The 21720-nt window shown below is 44.6% G+C and overlaps 1 protein-coding gene and 1 long non-coding RNA gene across 7 annotated transcripts in view; one reads left to right on the forward strand and one right to left on the reverse strand.

The window, feature by feature from the left end:
* Window positions 1-15120, reverse strand: part of ELN (elastin) — a 121797-nt gene extending 106677 nt beyond the window's left edge. For 5 of the 6 annotated variants that reach the window (XM_081942411.1, XM_081942410.1, XM_081942413.1 and 2 more), the window contains exon 1: window positions 14561-15119. In XM_081942411.1, the coding sequence (XP_081798537.1) occupies window positions 14561-14642 (82 nt within the window). In that variant the 5' untranslated portion in view covers window positions 14643-15119. Of the gene's footprint in view, window positions 1-14560 lie in introns of all 6 variants that reach the window. The other variant, XM_081942412.1, reaches the window with a different exon arrangement.
* LOC309386721 overlaps window positions 1-21720 on the forward strand; it is a 346606-nt gene that overhangs the window by 72251 nt on the left and 252635 nt on the right. The gene's annotated exons all lie outside the window — the stretch shown is intronic.

Raw genomic sequence — 21720 nt, forward strand, 5'->3', positions numbered from 1 at the left:
TTTAAGAGCCACAAGAGCACTTTCAAGACAGCTCGTGACTCAGTGGGGATTGGAGCCACTAATTCTTACACCAGCAAATTTATTTTAAAAAGAAGTATCTATGCATCTATGAAGGATAAAAACAAAATAGGAACAGAAGAGAAGAAGCAAGAGTGGCCTTAGTTTTTGTTTGTTTGTTTGTTCCATTACTCCTGGTGATATTTTTATATAAAACTAGCTGATAACCTGGCATATTTATTTATAGGGGGAAATGTCCAGATCAAACGTAATTTCTAATGTTGGATTTTCCCCCTTACCAGAAGGAGCCCCCTTGTGGAATACTGTAAAGCTGTTACCATGGCAACTCTGCTGTACTGTACAGTAGAAGGCAGTACGGCAGTACGGCACAACAGGCTGTATTTTAACAGAACACCCCCCCCCCCCCCGAGGGTTGTTAAGGGTGTCTTACCCCTACAGTATTTTTCTCTAGAGAATAAGTCATCTGTGTACCAAATTTGGTTGAAATTGCTCGAGACGTTCCAAAGTTATGCTGGAACATACACAAACACACACACACACACACACACACACACAGAGCCACTTTTATATATATAGATTTTAAGATGCTATCTCCTATTCTTAGACATAGAAATTTTTAAAAGAATGGACTTGTTCAATTTCAATGCAATTTCAGCCCTTTGAGTTCCTATGCAATATATTGGCCTGCCTTGATTTCTTGTTAGTGCACACAAGGATTCACAGACACCACTGAAGGAGTTAAAGGTAGGGGTATTTTCCCCCCCACCCAAGCAAATCAAACTCAAAATGGATAACAAAAGATTCTTCCAATATCTCCATATCCTATGAATTTATACTGAGAATGTCCTTCTGCCTTGCTTGCTTACTATCACTCTGGTTGAATGATAACAGAGGTGCATGGAAATTAAGGAATTACATTGTTCTTTCCCATTTTTCTTCTCTGCATTCGTTCCCTGAGTTTACAACAATGAGCTAAAAGTTCTCCAAAGTCTTTTTTAAATATGTGATATTCTTCCTTATTCTTTTGGATCTTTTTGCAGTTGACTGAAAAAAAGGAGACACTTTGCAGAATTTTCTTGAAATATGTGGCAGTTGTCATTTTCTTCTTTTTCCTACGATGTCCACCCACAATGTAAAACTGAGAGCGTACTGGAGAAGGACAGGCTGCAAATGATGCAGGGGAGTGGGGAAAAAGATATTTGGGAAATAATTAACAAACCAAGTTCCTTTAATGTGGAGGCCTATCCCCAAGAAACATGAAAAAATTTCACCAAAATGGTTCTTCTGCTTGTAAATAGGAAGATTTTAATAGTCTAAATGGGGGACGTCTGCAAGCTGAATGAAAAATAAATTCTTTATTTCAACTGTATGGAATAAATTTTCCCTCCTGTCAGTTTTGGAGCCTGTAACCTCTCAGAATCTAACCTTTTGCCAATGACTCTTGATGATGCCAGGTCTCAAGATCTGCCTGAGGGAAATGTCTAAAGAAATAGATCATCTCCGATTTCCCAGTTAAAGTTTTGCAGTTTCTTGGTTTGGGGTATGCAGAGAGGCCAGGGGTGGAATTCAGTCAGTTCGCACCTATTTGGGAGAACCAGTTGTTAACTTTCTAAGCAGTTCAGAGAACCGGTTGTTGGAAGAAATCTCCTTTTGTTTTTTCCACCTTGCAGGGCTAATCACTCTGGTTTTTTCTGTAGCCTAATTTTATTGCCCTACTTATGAAAACTGCCTCTCTGGTTCAGTGACGTGCGGTGAGGTTTATGGCTGGTGAGGCTGGTGATGTCATCAGGAAGGCGGGGAATGGGACCACGTGTGTAGGAGGCTGAGGCTCCGCGGTCCCGCAGCTCACGCTCCGCAGTTCCCTTCATGATGACTCAGGAAGGTGGGGAATGGGACCACGTTTCAGGAGGCTGAGGCTGCCTCAGCCTCCTGCACACGTGGTCCCATTCCCCACCTTCCTGAGTCAACATGAAGGGGACCATGGAGCGCGAGCCGGCGGAGCACGCTCCGTGGTCCCCTTCATGTTGACTCAGGAAGGCAGGGAATCGGCCCACGTGTGCCTTTTCCCTTTTCCCTTTTTTTTGCTTTTCATGATGAGAGCGGTGAGGCTCTGCCTCCCCTGCCTCCTCTGACCACACGTCCCTGCTCTGGTTAACCCTTATTACATTCTAACAGCTAAGGTGAAGTGCACATCGACATGAGTGATGTTGAGTTGGCCATGCCCATGTAGTCACATGACCACCGAGCCCCGCCTACCCAGATGGTCATTAGGGCAGAGAACCGGTTGATAGATTATTTGAATCCCACCACTGAGAGAGGCCCTATGATTATCTGGGATACTGCTGTTCCAAATCCACCAATGAGAAAAGCTAAAGAGGAGTAATCCATCCTATGAAACATCTTCTTCTATCTTGGCTTTCTGACAGCTCCATTCATTGGCCTGTGGCCGCCATGCGTCATACATAATAAGTGTAGAAACATCATGTAGAATACCAATATTCTTATTCATTTGTTGGACATGTTAGGAATTGTTTCTCCAACATCCACGCTCAATGGTAATGTGCTTCCTTCTTAACCTGAAGTCTGGAGCAGTGCAGGCACAATTAATTCCCCCCCCCCCATGTGTGTGCTTAATGCGCAGTCAGAACAGGGCCATAGGGAAATGGCATTGAAAATGGATTTATAATTGACAGGCCAAGAGAATGACTTAGAAAAGGATGTTTCACTGAATCCTCAAAGGAAACTGGCGGCGGTTGTAAATTTTAAAGAGAAATATAAATGACAAACCAAGAGAGGGACCAGGTAATTTTTGTTGTTGTTGGATTTACAAAAGAGACTTGTTAAGGCCTTGATGAATGTGATGGGACACAGAAAAAGAAATGAAGATGAATACAATCTTATAATAATATTTGAATGAAATAATGATTAAGACCGCTAGGAGTAAAAGGAAGGAATATGAAGTTGGCTTATTTGAGCAAGGTTAAAAGAAGATATGTTGTTACTTCAGGGCACTTTTTATGGACTTTGACTCACTGGGTAATTGTTTCAAATATTTTCTTACCTAAACAGAAATGGAATTACCACGGTGGTTAAAAAAGCAATGCGAGTGTGAGTGACTTCTGACTTCTGCCAACTTCCCCAGGGAGTGTTGTAAATGACAATCATGTGACTGTGGTTGACTACAACAGTGTGGCAGCACAGCAACAATGAAGTGGCCACAACTTTGTCAAATCCTGGGTTTTAGATTTTGGACGCATTATGTAAGTTAGACCAATTGAAATATATGGATTCAAAAATTGTTGCCCTACGATGTACCATTTCACTCAATTGAAGGTTACAAACAATCAAACAGACATGAGAGTTTTAGTAGCATGGATTCAAGTAAAGTGGAGAAGCTTTGCTTTCCAGTAGCAATGGGAGCAGTAATCCATCCAGAGAACAGCTGTGTGAAGACAATGCTATTTCAATAAGTAACATTGATCTCACTAAGTCTAGGCATAGGATAGGATGTGATAGGAGGAGCTTTTGAGCTTTGACAGTGTTATGGTTTCCTACCAAAGCTTACCTGCCCACTTCCATCTTGTTATAAAGGGAGTGTGCTCCAATTACGACGAGTCACTTAGTGACCGTTTGAGATTATGATAGACCCCCCCTCCCTCCAAAAGGCACAACATGATTCTGAAGTTCCTATGGCTGGTTTCTTGAGGAGGTCATGTGACCGTATTTTGGGCACTCAGCCTGCATTTAGGAGCACCCCGCAGTCACCTGATCATGATTTATGATGTTTTGCTGAAAACCAACATTGACTTGTGGTTTCTGGCCAAAACACCCTATAGTGAACAATAGGTTTGCTTAACGACCATGGCGTTCACTTAATGACTGTCACAAAAAAAGGTCATAAAATTGGGTCAGTCGTGCAATGATCCATTTTGCAACCATCATGACTTATGACCATAATGGGCAGACTCCATTATGGTTCTTGTAAGTAGAGAACTACCTACAGCAGGGGTGTCCAAACTTGGGAACTTTAAGACTTGTGGACTTCAACTCCCAGAATTCCCCAGCCAGCCATGCTGGCTGGGGAATTCTGGGAGTTGAAATCCACAAGTCTTAAAGTTCCCAAGTTTGGACACTCCTGACCTACAGCATATGTCATTATACAATATCCCCCCTCTATATAACTACAAATACTCTATTGCACTTGAACATGCATACACACATTCTTCACATACCTCTATACCCCCTCCCATGTTTTTATTATGCAGAATTTGTCTCTCATAATAGCCATCACTAAATTTCAAAAGTAAAATACAGAAGAATCACCAGATTGGCTTCCCATGAAAACTGCCTACAGCAGGGCTGTCAAACTCCCGGCCCACGGGCCGGATGCATCATAGGCTGGCCACACCCAGTGCCTGGTTTAGCGAAGGGGGGAGGAAAGCCCTGATACGTCATGTGATGCCACCGTGACCACATGAGTTTGACACCCCCGGCACACAGGATGCAACTGAAGTGGTGATTTCCCTGGAGATGCAGAACAAGTCAAGCACATGTTATAACACTCTTAACTGTAGTCCTGCCTGAATCTGCTTCATAGTACTTGCTTCAAAATAAGTAAAACAGTCTAAGAGAAAGCTGGAAAGAGAGGATAATTTTTTTTAGTGTGGTGCATTTCTGAAAAAACTGAAATAATTTTTACTTGGACAGGTCAGACTTCAGCACCTGCTTCGAGGCAGAATTATAGGCTCCAGCTAGAATTAAACACAGCCTATGCCTTACCACTGGGCAGCCATAAGTGGGCACCCCAGTGGTCTGGCAGTGGGATTCTCTCCCAAGAATGTGGCCGGACTGACTTTTTTTCTCTCCATACAATGGCAGCCACAATCTTGAGTCCAAAGTCCAGATCACGGAGAAAGGTAGACGTTCAAAACTCTTAATGAATGTTGGCAGCTTATGCCTAGCCTAAAAAGAGCATCCAAGAGCTGCAAAGCTAATCGGCTAATCAGCTTAATGCTGAGACGCTGTGAGGCACCAGCCTGAGGCAGAGTTTAAGAAAACAAAAACTACACCTTCAAGGAAGCAGGCTTCACATCCACCGTGCAGAGACAGGCTCAGAGTTCTAGGCAAAAGGAATGGATGATGGTAAACATAAAGTAAAATGGAGAGAAGCAGAAATGCTTCGGGATATTGCATGAATTGTTGTTGTTGTTGTTTTTTGTCGCGAAGTCGTGTGTGACCCATTGCAACCCCATGGACAACATTCCACCAGGTCTTCCTGTTCTCTACTATCCTCTGGAGTCCATTTAAGCTCAGGCCTACTGCTTCGGTGACTCCATACAGCCACCTCAATTTCTGTCATCCCATTCTTCTTTTGCCCTCAATCGTTCCCAGCATTAGGCTCCTCTCCAGTGAGTCCGCATTAGGTGGCCAAAGTATTTGAATTGCATGAGTGCCTGTATTCAATTATGATAGTTCGCTTAATGCCCATTCAAGCTTCCAATGGACCTTCTGTGGTTCTACTTGCAATCCGGATTCAAAGTTTTGACAGTTAGGCTCCCTTCAAGAGCTCATCCACAAGGCCACATTTATGGCTGTTTACAGCATACCGTGATCATGTGACCGTGTTATAAAATGGTTTTGCCATTTACTCGCAGTTATTTCTGGCTTTCAGTAAAACCAGGCCCACTGGTTCCTTTAGCACCAGATGAGAAATTCAGCAGGTTCTGACAGATTCTGGAGAACCGGTAGCGGAAAATTTGAGTAGTTCGGAGAACCAGCAAATACCACCTCTGGCTGGCCTCAGAGTGGGGTGAGAATGGATATTTTGCAATATCCTTCCCCTGGAATGGGGTGAGAATGGATATTTTGCAATATCCTTCCCCTGGAATGGGGTGAGAATGGAGATTTTGCAATATCCTTCCCCTGGAATGAGGTGAGAATGGATATTTTGCAGTTTCCTTTCCCCTGCCACGCCCACCAAGCCACGCCCACAGAACCAGTAGTAAAAATGTTTGAATTTCACCACTGCTTAACACCCATACCATTTGCTTAATGATCATTGCAAAACAGGTTGTAAAACTGGGTTGGTCACATGATAAGTCACAACCTATAATTGACAGGCTCCATTACAGTCATAACTTAAGGACTCTCTGTACTCATTTCTTTGTTCTCAAAGTCAACCTGCCAATTTTCAAATCTTTACAAGAACAGGCCAGAAGATTTCGTAAGCTAAGTTGGAGTGGCAGAAAGGTTGAATATCCAGATCATGAATGAGGAAGGTGGCTCTGTCATCAGACCAGCCTTAGATTCTCTCTAGAACCTTCTATCCATATTTTTATCCAAAGCCATGCAAGACGTGCAGAAGCGTCCGGGCAGGTGGGCGGAGCCTCCTGCCCATGCCACTACTGGTTTGCCCGATCCGGTCCAATCTGGCAGAAACCCACCTCTGGTGTAAACCTAATTTGTGCCTAAATGCCTCTAATCTAAAGCTGTTGTGGCACAGTGGTTAGAATGCAGCATTACAGGCTAACTCTGCCCACAGCCAAGAGTTTGATCCTGACCGGCTCAAGGTCGACTCAACCTTCCATCCTTCTGCAATTGGTAAAATGAGGACCCAGATTGTTGGGGACAATATGCTGACTCTGTAAACTGCTTAGAGAGGGCTGTAAAGCTCTACAAAGCGGTATATAAGTCTAAGTGCTATTGCTAATATTTGGGGGTGGGTGGGAAAGGGTTGAAAGTAATTAATAGAGCACTTGAGACTCCACTGGCCTATTCCTCTGTTTGCCTGACTTAATTTCTGACTTTGAGGAAAGGGACAAAATCACTCAGCTGCTTAAGCAGAGCACACCAAGTGTAAAAGCTTGGTGTGCTCTGCTTAAGCAGCTGAGTGATTTTGTGGACTTCAACTCCCTTGTGGACTTCAACTCCCAGAATTCTGTGGACTTCAACTCCCTTGTGGACTTCAACTCCCTTGTGGACTTCAACTCCCAGAATTCCCCAGCCAGCCATGCTGCTTGGCTGGCTGGGGAATTCTGGGAGTTGAAGTCCACAAGTCTTAAAGTTCCCAAGTTTGGACACCCCTGCTCTACAGAATCCAGGAGGGGGACAACCCACCCACCCCTTTCATGCCAGCCTCAGGTCTCTCCCCTTTATATTTTCAGGTCTCTCCCTTTTATATTCTATAGATGGGAGAACAAGAATAAACCACAGCAGGAACTGTAATCTTATCTCACAGGCCTATTTTAACAAAAGAGGTTTCACAAGGACACAGTTCAAAAAGAAAAAGAAAAGAAAACAAAAAGAAAACTCGATAAAGCAGAAAGCCAAACATCTCCGCTAATTTGCCCCAGCTTACTTCCAACAGCTGCTCAGTCTCTGGCCCCCTTTTGGAAGGGACCGGATTACACCGAGAAAGCAAGTGTTGGAGTTGCCAGGTTTATGAAATTATGAGGTTGGCATGGACTGAGGAACATTTTTCTTTTTCTCTCCTGCTCTGTCCAGCATCCTGTTTTCCACTCATGTGCCTCGAAAAAGCCCCAAGCGGCAAGAGGGTCTGTAGGGGAGCGGGAATCGGAAACCGTCTATAGGGCAGACTCCCGGACGTGATTTAAAGCTGTGCTCTTTTCTACGTGCATTGTATATACGGTAAATGCCACTGCTCTCCTCTGGCGATTGTCCCCAGAATCCGGCTCTCAAACATAGACTGCATCAGAAGTGGATTCCTACCGGTTTGGACTGGTTCGGCCAAGTAGGTATTAACTCCGCCTGCCACACCCCCAAACCACTTCTATTACCAGCACCGCCATCTTGATTTTATTTCTGCGCATGTGCAGAACAACCTTCATACGCAGAAATGTAATTTCCCCCCCTTTTCTAACATGCGCATGCGCAGACCTTTTTTGGTGGAAATGCACACACATGCGGAACGCACCATAGCGGCAGTAATGCCGGCAGTGACCAATCTGGCAGCAACCCATCCCTGGACTGCATCCATACCAGTGGTGGGTTCTGGACCGGCAGCATCCACATGTGCATGCGTCTTATTGCCTCCGCGAGCCTCTGCGACGCTCCAGCTGCTCAGCGGAGCGGCGCACAGGTGAAGTATGTGCCCTGCGTGTGTGCGGAAGCACAGAAGCCTTAAAAGACAGGTAAGGAGCTTGGGCGGGCGGCCGTGGTGGGTTTCAAAGTTTTTTAGAACCTCTTCTGTTGGTGTGGCCTGCTTTGTGGGAGTGGCTTGCCGGCCATGTGACCGGGTGGGAGTGGCTTGCCAGCCATGTGACCGGGTCAGGAACTCTGGCATTGAAGTGTGCAAGTCTTAAAACTGTCAAGTTACAAGACACTTGCACCCCTAACTGTTTAGGGAAAAAAACCCAGGGGTGTTCAAACTTGACAGCTTTAAGACTTGTGGACTTCAACTCCCAGAATTCCTCCTCTAGCTCTTCATCATAATGATGTGTGGACGGGCGGGGGGAGGAAGCTGGAACCGGTTCTAAACGGCACTGTAGATTTGTGGAACCTCTTCTATAAAAGAGGTTAGAACTGGCAGGAACCCACCCCTGGCGGGCGGGCCCTCCGGAGCACTGTACCGAAACGGTATCCGGTGCTTAGGGCAGGCTCCGGTAGGCCCGTACCGGGGCTTATCCTCTGCAATCCACCACTGATCCATACAAATATTTCTCTTCTTTCTCTTCTTAGACTCCCTGGTAAATAGTACTAATTGGAGATCTAGCACCACCCACTTGTCTTATCCCTCAGCAGGATCCTTCTGGAAGACATCAAAGTCATGTTTTCTACTGTTAGCCTTGAAATACATTTACAGCCAATTTCAGTGGGTGATTTAAGCCATTCTCAGTGATCATATAAACTCTTCTAAACTGCTCTCTCTGTGCTATATATAGTTATAAAAACAATCATGTTCCATCCTTAGATTTTAAGGAGTAAATCTTCCAAACACCTTCGTTGCCCTGCTGAAGTCCTGATTGCATTACTATAATCTTTTCTATCCGCTTATCAGGGCATTTCAAACTTTGGTATATATTCTTTCACAGCCACCTGAAAACATAATGGCTTGATTTGTGGAATGAAAATGAACTCTCGTTAATTTCCAGATGCCACATTTTAGGCATCCGTTAGAACTGGGGAAAATGTTTAAAGAGGCCTTTTGGAGTGCATAAATAGGATTGTCTTTAGCGTTTCTGTGACTCTAAGGGAGCACATGAGTTTAGAAAGGATTGTGGGCATGTTTTTAAGCCTCCTCCTTATCCGTCTGATTGTCACTATTTGCACTGTTTGTTCTCTGCACTGTTCTCCCAATCTCTTAAAGTTCGTTTAAATAAAAATAACATTTTTTTTAGTGAGGTTGCTTGGCATAAGATGTTGTTGAAGCTGAAGTCATCATATTGTTTCTTTGGTTTAACTTGATGTATGGCCTCAGACGCTGGATGGATTGGAGGGTATATTTTCTGGTACCGATGTGCAATTAGCACCTCTATATAACCCACCCCCCATACATACCCCTTCCCCACTGACCCCCAAATTCTCCAAAACTGCCCCAATGAAAATGGCTGTGCTACAGTAGTGCAATGATCCACTTTTAAAAGAGAGAATGAACTGTGGAAATAAGTGAAGCTTCTAGCGTGGTTCACACTTGTAAATTACTATTAATAATAAATAATAGAAACCAATTCTCTGGACTGCTGAAATGCAGGTTTAAAAGAAGAGCGCCCTCCAGTGGCAGAAAGGACGCTCGGCTGGTCTTTACGGGGGTAGGATAATGTGTGAACATTGTGTTTTATTTGGCAAACAGTCAAGACCCAGCATGTAAAGAAAAAAAAAAGGGTGAGGCTTCAGTCATGCAGTCCTGGCTGCCCTCTTCATTTCTTTCATCCCACCAACCCCTCCATCCATGGACACTCCTGCAATCAATAATTGAAACTCAGAGCTTAAACAGAATATGTGAGCCCAGCCAATATTTTGCTGAGAAAAGCAAACACCGGGAATAAAGAAACACCGGGGTTCCTTTTCCTTCTCCTTCTCTTTGTCCTTCTCCTTCTCCTTCCCCTATTCACCATTCAGTAGATATATTCTGAATTCTTTTTGAATTCTTATAAGTCTTTGGCAGCATATTATTTCCCAAGGTTTTTGTATTTCAGCAACGTTTAAGCACCAGGAAGATACTGAGCATCGGGCCAAATATTCAACATTCATTCCTAAAATTTGAAATTTCACAGCATTTTGCAAAAATAAATAAATAAAAGGCTTTCAAGCACGATACTGTATTGAGGATGAAAGTAGACATCAAGAAAAAAGCCAGTTCCAACGCAGAAAACAAACAAACACGGAATTTAAAAAAAACATTCTGAAGCTTTCCCCTTCTATGACTTTCTACCCCTAAGTCCTTCCTTTTGGGGATCTACTTTCTACATCTTCTGAATGGCTCCAGATTAAAAAATGAGAAGAAAAGTACCCGGAGAAGTGATATCAAGTGATTTCTTCAGAGAAACCATGAATAGATAGAGATGAAGCTTTTTGCTTCTATTAATCCCCACCCCACCCCATATATACATACAACAAACACATCATATACACCAAACCACTTTGTAGCTTGTTAGTCTGAAAGCAGACCTATTGCATTCCAAGTTTTTGTGCATGGTTTATGTCACAACACAGATGCTACCACCTGGATGACTTGGCTCATCTTGAAAAACCTAACCTCGGTTGAACCTAGCTACTCTTGGAATATGAGACCATCAGAAATTCACCAGTTCTAGAAGGAAATGACACCAAGGCACTTCTCTACTATCCCCAACAAAGTTGTCTGGATGTGTCCATAGAGCCAGGAAGAATTTTGCTCCTCTCAAGGGAGATTTTCCTTTCTTTTACAGGTCTCACATTTGAAATACTTTTAACAATAATGTAATAATTGCATTCTTTGGAATCTTGGGTAACTAGACCCAAATTTGAAGGGCTGCCAAATGTGGTATGCATCCTGTTTTTCTAAAGCCATTCTCTGCAATCCGTTGCATGCTTACTTGGGAGTAAGTCCAATTTAGCCAAGTGGGAGTTGTTTCCAGGGAAACACACACACAAAAATTGGCTTGCAAGGGATTGCTTTTTAAGGGAATTTTTCGACGGGTACCTGCAGATTTATATGCTGTTCTTCTTTTACATCCTTCTTTGCAAACCCAAACAATCAGGGACCTCTATCCAGATTGCAATGCCATTCTAGAACACAGTGGAGGGAGAGCAGAAATGCAAAAATGCTTTGAGAGGATAGAGAAAAAGGTGCCTGTGTGTGTGTGTGTGCGCGCGTGCATGTGTGCGTATGAATCTAGTTTCTTTTATGTGTTATCGCTACAACCTGAAAATGCAAGTTAGGAAACTCTGGTATAAATTTCCAGTTCCCTCTGCAACTTTCCGTGCCAAAGGCTAGTCTAAATTAATCCACAAATAGCATGAAAACTCTCCTGTGTTAGTTCTTAGCAAAGAATTTACAAGCCTCTTAAGAATTCATGGCACTTGGACACACTCAAAGACAAAAAAAGTCAACTCGACTCTGGTCAATCAAGGCAGAATAGAAGCCTAAGCACAGGGAAAGAGGGATTGAGAGAGTGAGCTCTGGTTGTCTGAAGCCAGTTTTGGAGTCAGCAAAAGAGTGTTTACAACAGGTGGCATTACCCAAGCTGATCTTGAAAAAGTTAGCCAGGGTTAGATCTGATTGGTACCTGAATGGGAGACCACCAGGGTTATTGAGCTGAGAGGAAAATGGAAAAGTCTTCTATAAAAAGGCAATGGTAAACTAATTCCATTTTATTGCCAAGAAAACTGCATATAGGCACCAGTAAAATTCAGGAGAAATTTTATCTTCTCGTTGACTATGGTTCCCTCCTTCCAAAAAGTTAAAACTCCCAGACAGCCCCCTCACGCCCTTGGGACACTTTTTCCTACATAGTATACAGTTTGTAGAAGGAAATAACTCATACATAATTCATCTGAATATGCTCTCAAAGCTGGACAGAACTTTGGGGGGGACATATTTCTGTGGATTTCTGATTTCCTTGTCTCCTCTAATAAATCTTTCTTGAAAAAAATCTTGGCCAACATTCTTGTATTCCAGCAAGAATGAGCCTTTGGTTTCTTTTCTGTATTTTCTTTTACTTCTATTGCAGCCAAGACTAACCCCTATTGAACTGATCTTGAATATTCATAGCCCCTGTGCCTACATCTGTTGTATACACATAGCTATGTCCACAACACAGCTTGGAAGCCCAATGTGGAAAGGACATTACACACACAGACATCCCCCCCCCCAAGTAACCCTATTACAATTTGTGCAAGATGCCAATAAGCCAGTTTCCCCGCTCTTTCAGTTGCAACAGCAAGATAGACACTGCCTATTTCGCCTCCCCCCCACCCACCCAAAAGTTGAAAGTAACGAACAGAAATAATTCTTTATCATCAGTATGCTTTGGGGTCACTCATGTCTCCTTTTTAAAAAAAAATCATACAAAGAGTTGGCAAAATGAAAAAGAAAGGATCTGAATTTTAGATCAGGCTTTCCAAAGCAATGGAGGGTGAGGATGGGTGAGAGTGGAGTTGGATACACTAAAGCATGGATCGCATAACATTAAAAAAATTAGACCAAGCTATGGGTGGGGTAGGGAGGATTATCAACAAATCTGAGCTATGATACCCAAGTGGACCTTGCCTGATTAGTGCAGCATACTTCTAGGGACTAACAGGCAAGCGGAGATGCAGCCCTTGTGCGCTGCTTGTAGGTTTCCTGAAAGTTTTTAGTTGGCCACTGCTGGGCACCAGAGGGGTCAACCAAATACGAGAGGAATCGTTGCTGGAATGATCCAACTGGCATTTTTTAAAAAAGAACTCAAACCAGTCTAAGGAGATTATGGAGATGAGTTGATCTTCGCAAGAAGCAGTTGTCCGCCTCACACTGCAGCCTACTACCGGTAGGTGTACCAACAACTCCCTTTGTGAAGATGCAGAAAAGATGTTGGGTCACTGTGTTACCCTCCGAATCCTGCAGGGCAGCAATTCAAGAGATCTTGGGTGTGCCTCTCAAGTTGGGTAACATGCTTATAAAAGGGACCCAGGCAGGCATCTGCTGTAGGTACCCTAAAGCATCATTCACTGCCTACCTAGGCAATGTTTTCACGAAGCTGAAAAGAACAAGCCCAGCCAAATGCTAAGTCTTCCCACTGGGGTCTTTAGCTAACTTTCTAGGAGAATTGCTTCTCATCATACCTAGTTCAAAACCTATCCAACAGATCTCCCCTATACAGTAGAGTTGTGTGTGTGTGTGTGTTAAAAGTATATTACTTTTAAGAAGACTTTCAGATCGCTACCTATTCTGTCTGGAGTGCTGACCATTCCAAAGGAAGCAGGTTGGGGACAGAGGAGAGAGAAGGAAAAAAAATCCTTTAGGGGACACTTGTATAGAAAAATCTCAAGACTTACTTCATCCTCAGTATCACCAACTACATCCTAAATCTATGGAACTGATTTGCTCCAAGACAGCAGATGGGTTACAAGGAGCCAGAATACTCAGCAGGAGAGTGAGGTTCCTAAGCAAAGGGGAATGTCATTAAGAGTGCGGATGGTTGGCCAAAACAGCCCCATGGAAGGATGCAAAATCCAAGAGGTGGAGCCGGGTTGGCACAAGATGACTCTCTAGCTCCTGGGCCGCCAACATTTGTCTTGGTCCCTGAAATGGGGTAACCTTTCTGTGTTCCTACATGGAGAGTGGTGAAGAATTTTGGCTGTCACGGACGCTGAGAGGGACCCACATATCTTGCATGAGCCCCTGCAGGTGAGGCTTCCTAACCAGTGAACAAGACCTTGTAATTCCACTCTACAGTAAAAAGAGGCAAGAAAACGCTCGGGGTTCACAAGGAACCCTCCAACTGGGTCTGCAGGTTCTGTGTTTGCTTCGGGAACCTGCCACACCTTCAGAGATGCTCTGATTCTCTCTTGCAGGACCCAGAGTTGAGCGCAGCAGTTGGAAACACTTCTAGGGATCCACTTGAGCTCCGGTCGTCCTAGATCCCTCTGGATTTGTGTCTTCACATCCCACCTTCTCCCCCACCTCTGCCCTTCCTTCCAAATCATCCTGATTCACACAGCAGAGGTCTTGGCTTTTTATTTCATTTTTTAAAAAAATGCAGTATCAGCGCCTCTCTTGGAAGCTCTGGGTTTTGGGAGACCACCGAGACAGGCAGGAAAAAGGGGGCTCGGTAGAGACCCACCCTGCTCTCTGCTGCCAATGGTAACCTGCACCCCCGAGGTCCTCGCCCCTTCCCTTCTCCAAAGGGGCCGGGGAGGCTTTGCCTAGAGCTGGGTAGGGAAGGAGGAGAGCCCGGGGGCTTCCCGGAGTCCCCCAAAGCTGGAGTAGGATGGAGGCGACCAGAAGGCTCCGCAGCCAGGGGGCAGACGGCCCTAGCCCGGCATTCAGGAGGAAAGCACCTCAGCGGCGGCTGGCCAGAGGTTGAAAGCCGGCGCAGCCTGCCCGAGGTGCTTCTCTTACCTCCTTGCCACGAAGCCGGGAGGCTGGAAAGCAGGAGAACGAGGACTCCAGGGAGGAGGAACGAAGTCCGCAGCCTGGCCATCTCTCGATGCAATGCCCTAGTCCGCTGGCAACCCGAGCGTTTTATCCCAGCGGTGCTGCTTAATTGTGGCTTCCAAAGATGTAAGGGGAAAGGCGGGGGGGGGGGGGGCGGGGAGGGGAGGGGAAGGATCTCAGGACACTACGTCATCGGGAAAGGGCAAAGCCACGAGTCTCTCCAACTGCTTGGGCTGGCTTCCCTTTGCGATTTTTCTCTCGCGCTGCTCCGCTCCAGATCGGTGCGTCCCTTGCCAACAGCGTGCGCCGCTGCCAAGGAGCCTTGAAGCGAAGGGGAAAGAGCGGGACGGAACTTCCTCCAGCTGGGTAGAGCAACGCGCCCCTCGGGTCCGCCGCCCCACCTCGAGGCCAGAGAAGAGACCCCCCCTCCCGAGGCCGGAGGTCAGGTGGCGGCCGGGAGGCAAGTCGCTGGGCAGGAGGGCTCCTTCGGCTCGGGATGAGGTCGCCTCATCCACTCCGCAGGAACTGGGGTGGGGTGGGGTGGGATGGGGAGGAGAGCAGGAACAGCCGAGCGGGGCTGGGGGGGGGGGGTCCCTACTAAGAGACGGAAGGAAGGAAGGAACGAAGGAGGGAGGGAGGTGCCGGAGAAATGAAGCGGACGGTCCAGATAACTTATCTGCAAAGAGTTTGTTCTCTGGAGCCAAGTGTCCAGATTGGGTTGTATTCAGAAACACAGCGAGAAAGAAAGAGAGAGAGAGACAGAGAGAGAGAGAAGAAAAAGAAAGAAAAAAAGAAAGAAAGAAAGAAAGAAGAAGAAAGAAAGAAAGAAAGAAAGAAAGAAAGAAAGAAAGAAAGAAAGAAAGAAAGAAAAAAGGAAAGAAAGAGAAAGGGAGGGAGGCACCGGGAAAATGACGCTGGAGGGTCCAGATAACTTATCTGCAAAGAGTTTGTTCTCTGGAGCCAAGTGTCCAGATTGGGTTGTGTTCAGAGGCACAGCAAGAAAGAAAGAAGAAAGAAAAAAAGAAAGAAAGAAAGAAAGAAAGAAAGAAAGAAAGAAAGACACTGGGAAAATGAAGCGGGAGAGTCCAGATATCTGCAAAGAGTTTGTTCTCTGGAGCCAAGTGTCCAGTTTGGGTTGTGTTCAGAGACACAGCAAGAAAGAAAAAAAGAAGAAAGAAAGGAAAGAAAGAAAGAAAGAAAGGGAGGGAGGGAGGCACTGGGAAAATGAAGCGGGAGGGTCCAGATAACTTATCTTCAAAGAGTTTGTTCTCTGGAGCCAAGTGTCCAGATTGGGTTGTGTTCAGAGACACAGCGAGAAAGAAAGAAAGAAAGAAAGAAAGAGAAAGAAAGAAAGAAAGAAAGAAAGAAAGAAAGAAAGAAAGAAAGAAGAAAGAAAGAAAGGCGTCGGGGAAATGAAGCAAGAGGGTCCAAATAACTTATCTGCAAAGAGTTTGTTCTCTGAGCCAGATTGGGTTATGTTCAGAGACACAGCGACACCTGGACCGGTACTCAGCCAGACAAGAGGCAGGATTCCAGATGGGTCAAGGTCCTGCAGCCTCTGTCAGAAGGGAGAAAACCCATACATGCCCTTGCAAACCAGCCAAAGAACTGGATCAGTGGTGAGGCCCTTGGGATCCAGAAGTTTCAGTTTGGAGACCTCTGGCCTGTCCCACTCAACACATTGGTCTGGGGAATCCACCCACAGGCCTCCCTTGCCCAGATATAATCACATTCATCCACCCTCCTGACCAAGTTGCTTGAAAGACCTTAAAAAGAAAAATGACAATACTGTATGCCTGTTTTAAAAAAAATAAATGTGACAATTGATTGAGCACAACTCTGATTCAAATAGATGCCTCCCTTGTGCAGCTTACGATTTAAAGGTGGGAAAGAATTGCTTGGTTTCTCCTCAGATGTGTAAATTCAAGCTTTGGGGGATTCGGCTGAAAACGAAGGCGTTGACTTCTCAAAAAAGAAGTCAGCAAAAGCGCCAAAGATATACCTTGGAAGCTCTCCATAGAGATTTAGGAATATATTTTGCATATGCTCAGAAGAACACATTAAAAAGGGAGTTTCCTTTACAAGTTCTAAAAGGAAGGTAAGACATATTAGTTATACTTGTGGTAACTGAAACATGTTTGCATGTATTCTTAGCAGAAATCGACACCTTTTAAGGTCCCCCTTGTTACGGGAAAACTTATGTCAAACAAAGGTTTGGCAGAGAAGTCCCCAATCTGGGTGCCATTACCAACAAGATCCTGCTTCTTCTCATATCAGCCAATGTCTTCTGGATAGTGGAGGCCATTAGGACAACAGCCAAAAAGATCTACCTCATTCTGGACAAAACAGATACTGTACATTGGGAGGAAGACGTGGTGCATTTGAGGATTTTAAGAGCCCTCATTTCCAAGGATACGGACTTCCTTCCCTACCACCTAAGAGGTCCCTGTATTTTATTGACTTCTGATGCCAGAAAGCGATGCCTTTTCCAGCACTGGCAGCAAATTCACTGGCCCTCTGCCATTGTTTTCAGAAAGAATGTCAACTTTTGGAAGGCGCTAAGCAAATCTGTTTGATTAGATCAAAAAAATATTCAGTCTGGTGCCGTAAACAAGAAAAATTGAGCTCTGCTAGCCAAAGAAGGGCATTTAGAGTGTACTTCCCCAGCCCAGAAGGCGAAGGGAAGGGAGAACTTCCAAATTAATGGAGAGCACAATATTATGATCTCTTTCTCAGAGGAGAGCAGTGCCGGCATCAGAATTCTGTGTGAATTGACAGGAATAATTTAGTAGGACTTAATTTATATCACAGTGTTGAGAAGATGACATTTTAAATGCTTTTTAAAAGGGAATTTGCTGATGTGGCTTCCATGCCTGGGAAGCCAAGTTGGCTCATATTGACTATAGTCCAATGATTAAGCATATGCTTTGCATGCAAGGGATCACAGGTTCCCAAGGTCATAGCATGTTTTCCCCCAAATAAGGCCAAGTGCTTATTTTCTTTTGACCCCCAAAATAAGCACCTGGCCTTATTTTCAGGGAGGTCTTATTTTTGTGTTTTCCCCAAAATAAGACAGGGTCTTATTTTCTTTTGACCCCCCAAAGTAAGTAATTGACCTTATTTTCAGGAAGGTCTTATTATTTGTGAGGTGGAGGAGGCGGCGAGCATGGTCACCTCATGGCTGCTGCTGTGTTGCAATATTTTCGGGGAGGGCTTATTTTAGCCCATGCGCTCAAAAGCCCAATTGGGCTTATTATCCAGGGAGGTCTTATTTTCAGGGAAACAGGGTAGAATCTCTCTATATGAAGGATTCTATTTGGAACCTAGTGTCACAAGATCCAGTGTTGATAGCTTGCTTAGAAAAAGGAGCCAATTTATGGAGATGGAGGAGAAGATTATGTATGGACATACATAATGAAAGTCCATGATTATGGGCAGCATTATTTCTGGACATCCAGCTTAGAAGAAGCTGGGTATCCAGCCATAGAAGGTACTATTGAGAGTCTTCCTGAAGGCATCAGATCGATGACTATCAGAAATATAGTCTTCTCATAGGCTATGAGAAATATAAGTCTCTAGAAATATATCCCTGGTCCAATAGGGATCTTCTGAGATTCTGATAATAGACCTCAAGGGGCAGTACAAAACATTGTAGATCAGGGTCTATGGAGATTCTCAGTCATTCAGGTCATGGTTGTCCCAAAGGTGCTTTTTTCAAGAGGCAACTGGACTTTCTGGAAGTCCAGAGTTGAAGAAGCTTCTTGGATGAGAAGAGAAACATCTTCAAAGAAAAAACAGAAAGTCCAGTTGCCTCTAGAAAAAGCACCTTTGGGTAGCTCAGTGTTTTCCATATATTTTGCGGGGACCAAATGGGCACATTTGGAATTTTGAAGGGGTTATAAGCACTCTCACAAAACTTTTGCCATGGTGAGCATGACTGATTCCTGGGTCCACATGAAACCCATGGAATCTTTCTTGTACTGTGCGGTTCCATTGTGGGGTTCCATGCTGGCAGCTTCCGCTGCTATTTTTCCTTGCAGGTAAGATGGTCCAGTCATCATTCCTGGGTTCTCCAGACACCAAGGCCGGCTCTTCCATCCCCTCCCTGCTTATTCAAGTGAAGGTCATTTCAAAGGGAATTTTCAGGATGTCACCAGAAACCCAGAACAATGTTTTAAGGATGTTGACAAACCCTTCCAACATTTCCCGCACAAATCACAGTGTGTACCACGATACTGTTTTGGCAGGACCTTGTTCAACACAGATAGTACCTGCCACTTTACAGGAAAAAGAAAATCCAAGATGGATAACCACATGTGCTATGTGCAGCACCCACATTAAGGGCAGAACTTTTATCGAAGTACTAGCTGATGACTCGGTGTTGCTTGGGTATTTATTTATAGGGCGGAAATGTCCAGACCAAACGTAATTTCTAATGTTGGATTTTCCCCTTTACCATAGGGAGCCCCCTTGTGGAGTACTGTGAAGCTGTTACCATGGCAACTCCACTGCACTGTACAGTAGAAGCCATTTATGGCAGTACAGTAGAAGCCATTTTAAGGCACAACCGGCTGTATCTTAACAGAACACCACCACCCGCAAGAGGTGTTAGGGGTTTCTTACCCCCTCGGCACTGTACAGTAGAAGCCATTTATGGCAGTACAGTAGAAGCCATTTTAAGGCACAACCAGCTGTATCTTAACAGAACACCACCACCTGCGAGAGGTGTTAGGGGTTTCTTACCCCCTCAGTATTGTTTTCCAGAGAGCAAGTCATCTATGTACCAAGTTTGGTTGAAATTTCTCGAGTTCTAGAGTTATGCTGGAACATACGCACGCACAGAGAGTCATAGATAGATGATAGATAGATAGATAGATAGATAGATAGATAGATAGATAGATAGATAGATAGATAGATAGATGATAGATAGATAGATAGATAGATAGATTATGGCTGCCATCTTGATTTTTCTTTTTACCGTACTCTTGGTATCTGCCTGCTCCTTCTTCTGGCTCTTGGCCTGGCTGTTTCCAAGCTGTCTGGTACAAAGCAATCTGACTCGTTCTCCCCACTTCTCTAACCTGGGCTGCGTTTAGAAATGCTAAATGGGTTTATTTCCTAGGAAAAAGGAATGATGCCAAAAGCTATACAGAAGGAAACAATAATTCTGTATGTTATTAGAATGGGGGGGGGGGGACACTTTTCTGTTCATATTGGGTTACAGGGGGGAAAAGGACACTTTGAAGAAGCTTCTAATCCTAAGGGCGTGTTATTATTTGCTTGTTTGTTTGTGTTGGCAGCCAACATAATTCACATTAGCCAAGAAGTCTCACAATAGCTGGATTAGAGAGAAGCTGAATGAATGCCAGAGCACATAACTTTGGTTTAAAAAAATTTAAAAAATGGCAGGATTGATGATTGAGAAATTGCCTCTGAGCATGTACAGGGACTGTGTTCTCCACTTCTGCTCAACCTAAGCCAATTCCAGCCATGCTGCAAGATGTCAAAGACACAACATGGTTCCAGTGCATCAAAGCCTCTTGTATTTAAATTTCTTCAACGTTTTCAGCTTGTCTCTGGGAGCACAACGCAAGATAGCTCATTGGTCCCCCCCCCCCCCCATTCTGTCCTCTTGATCTGACCCGTGATCAAGCGGCGATCCCTAGTTGAGTCTCCCCAATGTCAATATTGTAGAAGGAAAGATGTTTTAGTTTATGGTGGGGGAAAAAATAGGAGTCTGGTAGCAACTTTTCCAGCCAACCCATTTTTATAAAAGGCAAATGCTTTTGTGAATGTGGTGCCGAAAAAGAAGGAAAGCATAAATGATGTCTTCAAAAGATACAGTATAATGCCAGGATTAAAATATTAGACAAGGACAGGTAGATCCAAATTCAAGTCTACCCATAGAAATTCATTGGAACACTTATTCTCTCCTAGCCCAATAGGAGCATCTGCAGGAAGAATCAAAACACTTAGAATTATGATTGTGCAATTGAAGCCCAACCTTTTTTTTATATGGTCCCACCAGTGGTGGGGTTCAAATTTTTTTACTATTGGTTCTGTGGGCGTGGCATGGCTTGGTGGGCATGGCATGGCTTGGTGGACGTGGCAGAGGAAGGACACCGTAAAATCTCCATTCCCACCCCACTCCAGGGGAAGGTTACTGCAAAATCCCCATTTCCTTCCGATCAGCTGGGACTCCAGAGGCAGAGAATAGATGGGAGGTGGGGCCAGTCAGAGGTGGTATTTACCGGTTCTCCAAACTATTCAAAATTTCTGCTACTGGTTCTCCAGAACTGGTCAGAACCTGCTGAAAACCACTTCTGGGTCCCCCCACCCCTTTAGCTTTCCCAGCCCAGCCTAACCTTCAAAACTGTTGTGAGGATAAAATGAAGAGAGAGATCCATGGGATGGAAGTCATTCTGGGCTCCAGGACAAAAGGCAGAATATATACTTGGTAAATAAACTTATAAATAAACCCGATGTCCTGCCTCACCCAGATTTCGCACAGCACGTTGAACTTCAAATTAACCAATCTCCATTTTAGCTTAGACTAGTGTAATACATGAATTCAGCTCACCTCTCTCTCTCAACCCAAAAGCCCCTTTGTCTAAAACAGTATTTTAAAAACTTCACAACTTTAAGATGTGTGGACTTCAATTCCTAGAATTCCCTAGCCAGCGTGCCCGCGAGGGAATTCTGAAAGTTGAAGTTCAAACATCTTAAGTTGGCAAGTTTTACTGGTCTAAAGAGCCACCCAAGACAGAAACTGGGACTCTTGTACCAATACAGTCGTTCAATTTCGAAAGCTTTTAAAAGTTGAAGAGGCTGTTTCTTTGGGACTGTTTCATTGGTTTTCCTACACATTGCAGAGGGTTGAACTGGAAGCAGGGACGTGCGGTCAGGGGAGGCAGGGGAGGCAGAGCCTCACCTCTCTCATCATGAAAATGAAAAAAAAGGGAAAAGGCGCTGAGGAGCCTTCTGCACACGTGGTCCGGGAATGGGACCACATGTGCAGGAGGCTCCTCTAGCCTCAGCCTCCCTCCTGCACACGTGGTCCCATTCCCCGCCTTCCTGAGTCAACATGAAGGGGACCACGGAGCATGAGCCGCGGTCCCATGAAG

This window comes from Natrix helvetica (assembly GCF_964273705.1).
Source record: "Natrix helvetica genome assembly, chromosome: 2".
NCBI classification, from domain to species: Eukaryota; Metazoa; Chordata; class Lepidosauria; order Squamata; family Natricidae; genus Natrix; species Natrix helvetica.